This window comes from Calypte anna, unplaced genomic scaffold (assembly GCF_003957555.1).
Source record: "Calypte anna isolate BGI_N300 unplaced genomic scaffold, bCalAnn1_v1.p scaffold_232_arrow_ctg1, whole genome shotgun sequence".
Lineage (NCBI taxonomy): Eukaryota > Metazoa > Chordata > Aves > Apodiformes > Trochilidae > Calypte > Calypte anna.
In genome coordinates, this window is record NW_022045497.1 from 44299 (window position 1) to 55505 (window position 11207).

Genomic DNA, 11207 nt, shown 5'->3' on the forward strand with positions numbered 1-11207 from the left:
CCTAGGTTTGCACCGTCACTTCCGCCTGCTTGCGTCAGGGGTCCATAAATTTATTGGCTGTCCGGGGGTCTAATCTTTCCGTACAGCGCGAGATCTTCCGGTCGCCAGACCCTAACTCCCACACCAGCTCCTGTCTTCCCCCAGCCATATGCAGTGCCCTTCTCCTCCTTCACCAAGACACAGGACTGGGAGCCCTTGCTTGCACACCCTTCTCCCCCAGGTACTGGTATGTCACATTCAGGCTCCTCATCAATGATTCCACTTTCACCCCTGGTCCCCTTCATACCTAATTGAAAGCTCTGCTAATTAGCCCTGCTATCTCCTGTCCTAAACCCCTTTTACCTCTGTGGGATAAGCTCTTCCCATCCCTTGTTAGGAAGCCTGGTCTCCTGTAAATCCAGCTTTGGTCAAAAAACTGACCCCTGGAGAAGTAAGGAGGAGGGTCAGCAGAACTGTCACCTTGGAGGTTTGGCAGGCAAATTTTGGCCTCTTTCAGAGTCTGGTTGAGAGAATCCCTTGGGAGACAATCCTGAAGGGCAAGGGATTTCAGGAAGTCTGGAAATTGCTAAGAAGAAACTCTTAAAGGTGAAGGATCAGATGGCCCCATGTGCTGTCAGATGAACTGGTGGGGAAAGATGCCCAGCCTGACTGAATAGAGAGATCTGGTAAAAACTCATCTAAAAAAGGAGAGTTTGTGGCCTTTGGAAAAAGGAGCAAGACACTCAGGGAGTCTACAAAGATGTCAGGAGGCTACAGAGGGAAAAAATTACAATGGCCAAACACAGTGTGAAATTGATCTGTCTGCTGCCATTGAGGAACATAATCAATGTTTCTTTGAACACATTAGCAACAAAAGGAGGGTGAAGGAGAACCCTCATCCTTTATTGGATATCATGAAGAATCAGCAACCAAGGGTGAGGAGAAGGCTGGGGTACTAAAAGCCTTCCTTATCTCAGTCTACAGAAGTAGGAGCAGTTGTTCCTGGGGTACCCAGTCCCCTGAGCTGGCAGACAGGGACAGGGAGCAGAATGGAGCCCCCATGATCCAAGGGGAGATGGTCAGTGACCTCCTGAACCACCCAGAGACACACAAGTCTGTGGGGCCAGATGGGACCCACACAAAGGTAATGAGGGAGCTGGCAGAAGTGCTCACCAAGCCTCTTGTCATCATTTATCAGCAGTCCTGGCTGACAGGGGAGGTGTCAGTAGACTGGAGACTGATATCTGTCATCCCCACCTACAAGAAGGGCCAAAAGGAGGATCCAGGGAGATACAGGCCTGTCAGCTTGACCAGTGCCAGGGAACGGGATGGAGCAGATGGTCTGAGTGCCATTACACAGCATGTGCAGGACAGACAGGAGATGGGGGACAGACAGCATGGGTTTATGAAAGGCAGGGACTGCTTGACCAACCTGATCTCCTTCTGTGACAAGGTGACCATTGATTAAATGAGAGAAAAGATGGAGGACTGCCTTGACTTTAGTAAAGATTTCAGCAGCATTGTCCACAAAATCCTTCTGGAGAAACTGGCTACCTCTGGCCTGGAGCAGTGGCCTCTTCAGTGGCTCAAACCCTGGCTGATGTCTGGGCCCAGAGAGTTGTGGTGAGTGGAGCTCAGTCCAGCTGGTGGCTGCTCACCAGTGCTGTTCCCCAGGAAATGCTACAGATCTGGGGAGGGGTGTCTGGAAAGATGGCTGGCACAGAAGGACCTGGGTGTCCTGGTTGATAGCAGACAGAACATAAACCAGCATGTGCACAGGTGGCCAAGAAGGCCACCAGCATCCTGGGCTGCATCAGAAATAGTGTGAGCAGCAGGAGCAGGGTGCTGATTGTTCCCCTGTACTCATCACTGGTGAGGCTGAACCTCGAATCTGGGGTCAGTCCTGGGTCCCGCACAAAAGAAAGGACATTGAGGGATGGGAGCTGGGGACCCACACATGTCTGGAATCACCCCTGGCACCTCCACTGTCACCCGTGGCTTGCATGAGAAGAGGAGTGAAAGGAGATTCCCCCGGGCACTGCCTGGGGGTCCAGTGGGAGAGTGGGAGAAGCAGAGGTTGTGTCTCTAGAGGGGAACTGGCTGTGCTGGAAAGGAGGGAGGGAGGGGACATGAGCGATGACTTCAGTGTGTGTCCCATTGGGTTCCTGGGGAGCCCCAGGGAGAGCTGGAGGGAGCCCTGAGAGAGCTGAGCAAGTGGCAAAGTCTGGTGCTGGTCCTGTGCTGCTGGGCCGGGCTCCTGAGCCTGAGAGAGCTGCTGGCAAGCAGAGAGTGCTGCAGAGAGAGAGCTCTGGGCAGGAGCAGCTCCTCTGCAGAGCGCAGCAGGGCTGAGGGCACTGCCTGCAGGCAGCAGGGCAGGGCAGAGAGAGGAGGGAGAGAGAGGAGAAAGGCAGCCTGGGCTGGGAGGAGAGCTGAGAGCTGCCTGGGCTGGGCGAGAGAGAAATCTTCCCAGCCTCTGCCATGGTGAGTCTCTGGCTGCAGGGCAGGGAAGCTGGGCTTCCTGGAGGGGGTCTTCCTTCTCCAGCTGGCAGCCTGTGCCACAGCTGCTGGGATCCTTGCGGAGGATTTTGGTGGGCAGGAGGCAAAGGTTTGGCAGAGCAGGGCTGTCCTGGAGCAGCGTCAGAGGGAGAGGCCATGGGGCTGCCTTCTGCTGGGGATGGCTGCAGGGGCTGAGGGGGTGTGTGCAGGCAGGGGTGCCCAGGGCTGTCCTTCAGAGCAGGGTCCTGCAGCCCAGGGGCTGTGTGCTGGGGCAGGGACTCTGCTGCCTGCCTGCCTGCCTGCCAGGGGCAGCTCTCAGCCTGCCCGGGGAGCTCCCTGGTGCTGGCAGAAGCTGTGGCTGGCAGGCGATAGGTAGCACAGGGCACAGTTCTTCTGGTTTTGAGGGGGTTATGTGGGACAGCACTGCTCTCTGGTCCAGGTAATATGCAGAATATTTCTGTGGGGATTTTCATAAGCACAGTCAGGTTACAGATTGCTGATAGAAAACTTGGCTTTCCTCAGGCTGCACTGACACTTGGAACGGTAGGAGGAAGCCTCATCTTAGGAGGTGAGATCAGGGGCTCTTAGTCCCTAAACCATCACCCTCCTGTGTGCTAGGAACCTCATCCAGTGCTTTCACCCTCCTTTATCCTACAGATACATCCAGCATCACCTTCCCAGGTTCATCGGGGTCTGTGTGACAGCACAGCCCTCAGCCAGCCTGTGGGGTCTCGGGTGTTGGGCACCTCCTCGTCCATCTGCTCACAGGAGAGGTGAAGTGCATCTGTGCTGCCATGTGCCCACCTCCCCCTGCCCAGGGGCTGGAGGTGCCTGCCAGGCATTATCACCATCTGGGAGGGGTTGTGCAGGCCTGGGGGAGGGAAAGGCTTTCCTGAGTGCCTTTCCTCTGCCTCTCTCCATGCCCCCCTCAGCTGCTCTTGCTGTTGATGTCAGGCTGGGAGCGGGAGTTTCAGCTGCAGGCACAGCTCTTGTGGCTCCTGCCATGCAGATGGTTTCAGGCAAGGAGGTGTCCAGCTGTGCTCTGCCCTATGAAGCTCTGGGCAGTGCAGTCTGAGTGAGGCTGGGCAGGGAGCTGACCTCCCTTCATCAGATGCCCTCATTCCATCCCTGGGCTGTCTCCTTGGGCTGTCTGTCCAAGCTGGGAGCTGCCTTCCAGGGGCCACAATGAGCCTGGTGTGTCCTGGGCTGGAAAGGGGGTGCTGAGACCTTGGGAAAGGGTCAGACACTGAGTGCTGTGAGCTGGGTCCCTCTGCTCTCAGCAGGGAGAGACAGAGCCACAGCCCAGCTCCCCCTTCTCTGCATGCAGCTGCAGGCAATGCTCTTTGCTCACTCTGTTCTGCCTGAGCGCTGCAGCAATGCTGAGGGGTTCTGATACCCAAGAACACTCCCCAGAGGAGATAGGGAGAGATCTAAAAAAGAAAAAAAAACATAACAAAGCTTTTAAACTCCTTCTGTGAGGATTTTTTATTACAGGGACACAGAAGATGTAATGCCTTTGGTATCACCAAATAATACCACCAATAATTTCCTATGAAAAATGTCCACTCTAGGACTGGTCCCTGTCCCCACCATTCTCTATTGAAGAGCTTGCCTGACTTCTCAGTAGCCAGTGAACAGGGTCCCTTCTCCTCCTGACACAAAAAGCAACATCCAGGGCTGCAGCTATGGATTTCAGGGAAAGTTCATGTGTGTAGGATAGAGAAATGGAATCTCATTTTTCAGAGATTTGCTCCTAAACTATTGTGTTTCCTCCTCACACAGCTCTCCATGCCTTTTAAAAGCAGCAGATGTCCAACAGCAGCTCCATCAGGCAGTTCCTCCTCCTGGCATTTGCAGACAGGCGGGAGCTGCAGCTCTTGCACTTCTGGCTCTTCCTGGGCATCTACCTGGCTGCCCTCCTGGGCAACGGCCTCATCATCACCACCATCGCCTGTGACCACCACCTCCACACCCCCATGTACTTCTTCCTCCTCAACCTCTCCCTCCTCGACCTGGGATCCATCTCCACCACTCTGCCCAAAGCCATGGCCAATTCCCTCTGGGACAACACAGACATCTCCTACAAGGGATGTGCTGCACAGCTCTTCTTCTTTGTTTTTCTGATGTCAGCAGAGTTTTATCTCCTGACCATCATGTCCTACGACCGCTACGTGGCCATCTGCAAACCCCTGCACTACGGGACCCTCCTGGGCAGCAGAGCTTGTGTCCACATGGCAGCAGCTGCCTGGGGCACTGGGTTTCTCACTGCTCTGCTGCACACAGCCAATACATTTTCCCTGCCCCTCTGCCAGGGCAATGCCCTGGACCAGTTCTTCTGTGAAATCCCCCAGATCCTCAAGCTCTCCTGCTCACACTCCTACCTCAGGGAACTTGGGCTTCTTGTGGTCAGTGCCTGTTTAGCTTTTGTCTGTTTTGTTTTCATCGTGGTGTCCTATGTGGAGATCTTCAGGGCTGTGCTGAGGATCCCCTCTGAGCAGGGAAGGCACAAAGCCTTTTCCACGTGCCTCCCTCACCTGGCCGTGGTCTCTCTGTTCATCAGCACAGCCATGTTTTCCAACCTGAAGCCCCCCTTTATCTCTTCCCCCTCCCTGGATCTGGTCGTGGCAGTTCTGTACTCGGTAGTTCCTCCAGCAGTGAACCCCCTCATCTACAGCATGAGGAACCAGGACCTCAAGGATTCTATCAGGAAACTGATTGCAATGACATTTTTCAACAATGAGTAATTCATCATCATTCTCCAGAGATGACTCCCACAATATGTTATTCCCTGTATTTTTTTTTTTTTTTTTTTTTTTTTGTTTTTTTTTTTAGCCACTGAATTTATCATTACTTCTGTTTTGTTGTCATTTCTGGTAAAGTTACTACATTAATGTTTAGACCTGTATAGCTAAAGCTAAAAAATGTCCCTGTTTTTAGTTTCCTGGTTACCTTATAAAATTTGTTCTAACCCTTACTGCGAGTCCTTGATTATCAACTAACAAAAAACATCTTCCCGTGTCCACATCCTGTCCCTCTAAGGTGTCACTAGACCCACTCAGCATAGTGTCACTTTCAAATTCTCTGCAGGTTCACTTGATGCCACTCTCTGTGTCACTGATGAAGTTATTGAACAGGACTGGAGTAGGTATAGGGTGGTGTTTTGATACCAGCAGCAGAGCTGGGCTGAGGGACTCAACACCCTCTGTGCCTGAGCCTGTACTGAAGGGGTCTGCAGGGCTCTTGTGCTCAGGGAAAGGGCACAGGAGGAGAGCACGGATGGGCAGGAGCCTCAGGACATCCCAGAAGGACAAATCCAGGGTCTGCCCCTGACAGGGACTCACCCTGGCCATGGCCCAGGCTGAGGCTGCCTAGATGGGAGAGCCCTGTGGGAAAAGCCTTGGTGGGCAGAAGCTGGGCAGGAGGAGTCTTGTGTCCTGGCAGCAAGAGAGGCCACCAGCACCCTGGGCTGAATGACCAGGAGAGTTTAGAAATGGTCACTATCACCACCACCAGGAAAAACTCTTTCTTAAGGCTCTGAACTTGGTTTACTCCTCATCTAATCTTGGGCTAGCCGGGAGGTAGTGTACATTTTCTGACATTACTGATCTTCACACCCCACTGACCCCAGGAAGGATCATGACCCACAAGTGAGGGATGGGCTCTGCCTTCCCATTGCCTGAGGTTCAGAGAGTGGCCTCACTGCTTAAAAAAAATAATAAATAAAAGCCACCTTTAGAGATCCTTTCCCTCCCTGCAATCATGGCCTCCAGTGATCTGCTCTAACAAGGCCATGGGGAGGCTCTGGCAGAGCAATGGTCCTCAGTGGGGCCAATCAATGCTTCAAGGTACTTTCAGGTTCCATTCTGACTTCTGGAGCACTTTGTTCATTCATCTCTCAGCACCTGAGGATCATGGACTCAGCACCAAACACACCCTGGGGCTCCTTGAAATACAGAGAGCACTAAAGGGCCATGGCTCTCCATGGGATATTCTTCACATCTTCCAGACTTGTACAGCTAATTGGAGAGGTTTAAACACTGTAGTTAAGGATGAAAATTTCCTACTGTGCTTAATGAAAATGGTTTGTGGGAGTTTTTTCTATTTTACCAGATCATGTCATGATTTTCAGTTTAGAGAAGAGGTGACAGAAGTTCCCTGAGGGCTGACACTGTGTGGGCAACTTTACTTCTCACCTCCCCAGCCCCACCATTCCTTTCATGTCCCTCCTGGGACTTCCATCCCTGCTCCTTGCATCAGACTTCTCCTCTCCTCTCTGCAGCTGGAGGTTACAGCTCCACTGCACCACCTCCCACCTGCTCTCCTTAGAGAACTGACTGCACACGGGCACAGCAGGAGTTTTCCTTTGTGCCAGCCAAGAAAAGTCAAACAGAGAAAGTGAAGAAGAATCTGATGAGAAAGGGTTTAGAGAGACAGAGGGGAAAAGAGAGATGTGATCATCATGACAGAGGTGGCTAAAGAGACAATCAGGCTGCTGAAAGACAGGCGAGCTTTGAACAACCTGCTGCTCAAAGCAGCACCCAGGGGAGAGGCATCTGAATGAACCAAGAGTAGGAGAAGGGGACAGTTGGAGAGGAATGGGAATGGCCTTTGTCTGGAGAGTCTGTGTCTGGAAAGGTGACTTTAGAAATGGTCACTGGATCACCACCACCAGGCAGAAGTTTCTGTTGAGGCTCTGCACTTGGTATGTTCCTCGCCCCTTCTTGGGGTAGTTGGGAGGTGTTGTGCATTTTTCCTGCAGTTTTTATTGCTCATCTTCACACCTGACTGCCCCTAGGAAAAGTCCTGACCCACAAGTGAGGGCTGGGCTCTGCCTTCCCATTTCCTGGGGTTCAGAGTTTGTCCAGACTGATCCATAAAAGAAATAAATAAATAAATACAGGTGGCTTCAGAGCCACCTTTACAGAACCTTTTCCTCCCTGCAATCATGGCCTCCAGTGACCTTCTCTAACAAGTCTCTGGGGAGGCTTTGTCAGTAATGGGACCCAATGGAGCCAATCAATACTTCACAATGATTTTGTTTTTGTTTTGGCTTTAACTTCTAAAGACTTTTTTTTTTCAGTCTCCTTTCAGTACCTGAGGATCATGGACTCAGTGCCACTGGCACCAGGGGGCCCATTACAGTACTGAGCAGCCATGAGTCACCCTGTGGTGTTTTTAGTGTTTGAGACTTGCACAGCTAATTACAGAGGTTCCAGTTTGGGGAAGATTACAAAGAGCATAAAAAAATAATACTGAAAAGTTCTATTTGACTGGTATTCAGTTTACAATTGTATATTCAATTTGTCTGCAAGAGACCTGGACAGTGAGGTAAAGCCTTTGAGATCCCTCACTCCATTAAGAACATTGTTCCTTTTCATCCCAAACACAACATTGCTCTTATTGGCTCCCTGGGAAGGGTCTGGGATAATTTCTCTCAACCCCTTGTCAGTGCCACCACTTGTACCCTCCATCCAGCAGCTGCTGCTCGTTCAGCTCCCTCCTGTCCCCACGCTGCCACTTCATCCCCACCCACCCACCCCGCATGGCACCAGCATCATCGGGGTCTCTGCGGGGAGCCCCGAGCGCTGGCAGCGATTGTCCTGTCCCACACTGAGGGGATGGGGGCAGCGGCAGCGAGCCCGTTCCTGCCCTGCCTGCAGGACACCTTCCCTTAGGGGCAGGAGGAGCAATGCATGACAAGTGTCCCTTTCCAAAAGCCCGCAGCAGCCTCTCTTTCCTACGGCAGCTGCTTTCTGCACTGCCATCAAGAACGCCCTGCAGGCTGCACTTTGCATTTCCCCCTAAGAAAGGGAATGGTCGTTCTTGGCATCACCCAGCACGGACAGAATGTCCTGGCTTTGGAAGAAAACTCAACACAAAAAGGGGGGACACCCACTCCCACTGCCTCACGGGTGCCAGCCGTGCCCCCTGTGCCTCCCACTGGCCCTGGCCCGGCCGCACTGGGTTTTCCCGGGGGGCTCTGCAAGTGAAGAGGGGAGAAGGGGAGGTGGGGGCCAGGGAATCCAAATGAAAAGAGTCTCCAGCTGAGGCCAAGAAAAGGTCAGGCTCTCCCACCAGGCAGTGCTCTGGGGGCCACTAGAACTAGCATTAGAATTACTGAAAAAATAAATATATATATATATTTAATTGTATCTTACTTCAATAATTAAGACATTTTTAGCTCCATCCATAAATATTCTTATATTTTCCTCCATCCCACTGTTGGTGTGTGAGGGAACAGCTGCGTGGTTCTCAGGGCCTGGCTGGTGTTCAACCTCAACAGTCTTTATTTGGGCCCAACGTGGGGCACAAAGGGCTGAGATAACACCAGATCTGATCAGAGCATGTTAAAACAAATTAGTTATAATTATTCCCTGTATGGGTTTAAGAGTTGCTGGTGACAATGTTGGTTGGTTTGGTCTCAGAGCTGTTCTTAGAGCTGTGGGATGTCACACCTTCCTCCCTCCTTGATGTGCTGGCTGTCAGCTCTGGAGCCTGCTCCAGGGCATCGTTGGGCTGTGCTTTGTGCCATTGATGGTGACACTGACCCGGGACCTGCAGCCAGCATGAACATCTCCTCCCCACTTCATGTGCCACCTCCTGCAGACTGTTAATAATTACAGTTCTTACCATTTCTCTTATGAAAAACCAGTGCAGGAGACATCTCCGTTCTTTGGATGCCATCTCCTGGACATTGTTAATAATTACACTTTTCCCTTTTTCTCTTTTATGGAGGGGGCATAGTTCCTGACCTTTTCATTCTCCCTATTGCTAATTACAGAGGTTGTTTTTTCAAAAATTTCTTCCGTATTTGGGATGTCAAAATGTGTCCAGTCCTATCAGTAGGAACCAACATAGCTCTAGAGGACCCATCTAGGATGGAGAGGCAGATGAAGTAGAACTGCAATAGCTGAGACCTTGTTCTCACTTCACCTTCCCACACGTCTGCTGGAAATACAGCACAGCAGAGAGGGAACAGGTCTGGAAATTCCTGGAGTGTGTGGAAGAGACCTTCCTGACACACTTGTGAGGCAACCAACCAGAGAAGACACTGCAATGAACCTCCTGTTTCTAAACAGAGAAGGACTTGTGGCTGATGTGATGGTTGGAGGCCATCTTGGGCACAGTGATGATGAAATAATAGAGATATAGAAATAACAGAGATCTCCCTCCCTAGAATCAAAGAATCATCAAAGTTGGAAAGACCTAAAAAGATCATTGAGTCCAGCTGTCCACTCTACAACCCCTAACCACTAAACCACCCACTACAAGCTCTTCCTCTACCTGTCTTTTGAACACCTCCAGGAACAGTGCCCCCACCACCTCCTTGGGCAGCCTGTTCCAATGCTGAACAACTCTTTCTGTGAAGAAGTTTTTCCTGTTATCTAACCTGAAACTCCCCTGGTTGAGCTTTAACCCATTTATTCTTGTCCTGTCACTGGTAACAAGAGAGAAGAGCCCAGCGTCTGTCTCACTACCACCTCCTTTGAGGTAGTTGTAGAGAGCAATGAGGTCTCCCCTCAGCCTTCTCTTCCCTAAGCTGATCAACCCCAGTTCCCTCAGCCTCTCTTCATAAGTCCTGTTCTCCAAACCCCTGATCAGCTTGGTTCCCTTCTCTGCACCCTCTCCAGCACCTCCATGTCCTTCCTATCCTGTGGTGCCCAAAACTGCACACAGTGCTCGAGGTGCAGCCTCACCAGGGCTGAGGACAAGGGTAAGATCACCTCCCTGGCCCTGCTGGTCACACTCTTCCTGAATCAGGCCAGGGTGGTGGTGGCCTTCTTGGCCACCTGGGTACACTTATGGCTCATGTTCATCCAGCTGTCAATCAGCACCCCCAGGTCCCTCTCTGCTGGGCAGCTCTCCAGCCACTCCTCCCCAAGCCTCTAGTGCTGCTGGGGGTTGGTGTGGCCCAAGTGCAGGACCCGACATTTGGCCTTAGTGAAACTCATGCACGTGGCCTTGGCCCATCCATCAAGCCTGTCCAGATCCCTCTGCAGAACCTCCCTACCCTCAGGTACATCAACACTTCCACCCAGCTTAGTGTCACCTGCAGATTTAATCAGGGTGCACTCTATCCCCTCATCTAGGTCGTTGATAAAGATGCTCAAAAGGAGCAGCCCCAGCATTGAGCCCAGGGAGACACCACTCGTGAACCCCCCCACCAGCTGGATTTAACTCCATTGACCTCAACTCTTTGGGCATGGCTATCCAACCAGGATGATCTGCTTCATCAACTTCCCTGGGACTGAGGTCAAACTGACAGCTCTGTTGTTTCCAGCCAGCACGGGGTTAGGAAGGGCATGCCTGATCATGCCTGATCTCCTTTTATGATCAGGTGACCCGACTGGTGGATGAGGGGAAGGCTGTGGATGTGGTCTACCTGGACTTCAGCAAAGCGTTTGACACCATCTCCCACAACATCCTCCTGAAAAAGCTGTCAGCCCACAGCTTGGACAGGAGCACCCTGTGCTGGGGTAAGAACTGGCTGGAGGGCCGGGCCCAGAGAGTGGTGCTGAACGGGGCTGATCCAGTTGGCAGCCGGTCACTAGTGGTGTCCCCCAGGGATCAGTGTTGGGCCCAGTGCTGTCCAATATCTTCATTGATGATTTAGATGAGGGGATTGAGTCCATCATCAGCAAATTCACAGATGACACTAAGCTGGGGGGGAGTGTTGATCAACTGGAAGGCAGGAGGGCTCTGCAGAGGGACCTGGACAGACTGGAGAGTTG

The 11207-nt window shown here is 52.0% G+C and overlaps 1 protein-coding gene across 1 annotated transcript; it reads left to right on the forward strand.

Annotated features, from left to right (window-relative positions):
• Positions 1 to 4283: 4283 nt before the first annotated feature.
• LOC103536461 (olfactory receptor 14J1-like) lies at positions 4284 to 5219 on the forward strand. Its single transcript, XM_008502625.2, has one exon. The coding sequence runs from the start codon at positions 4284 to 4286 to the stop codon at positions 5217 to 5219; it is 936 nt and encodes a 311-aa protein (XP_008500847.2).
• The last annotated feature ends 5988 nt before the right edge of the window (positions 5220 to 11207 follow it).

Coding starts and splice junctions, on each gene's coding strand:
- LOC103536461 (XM_008502625.2), top strand. CDS start 4,284: ATGTCCAACAGCAGCTCCATCAGGCAGTTCCTCCTCCTGGCATTTGCA.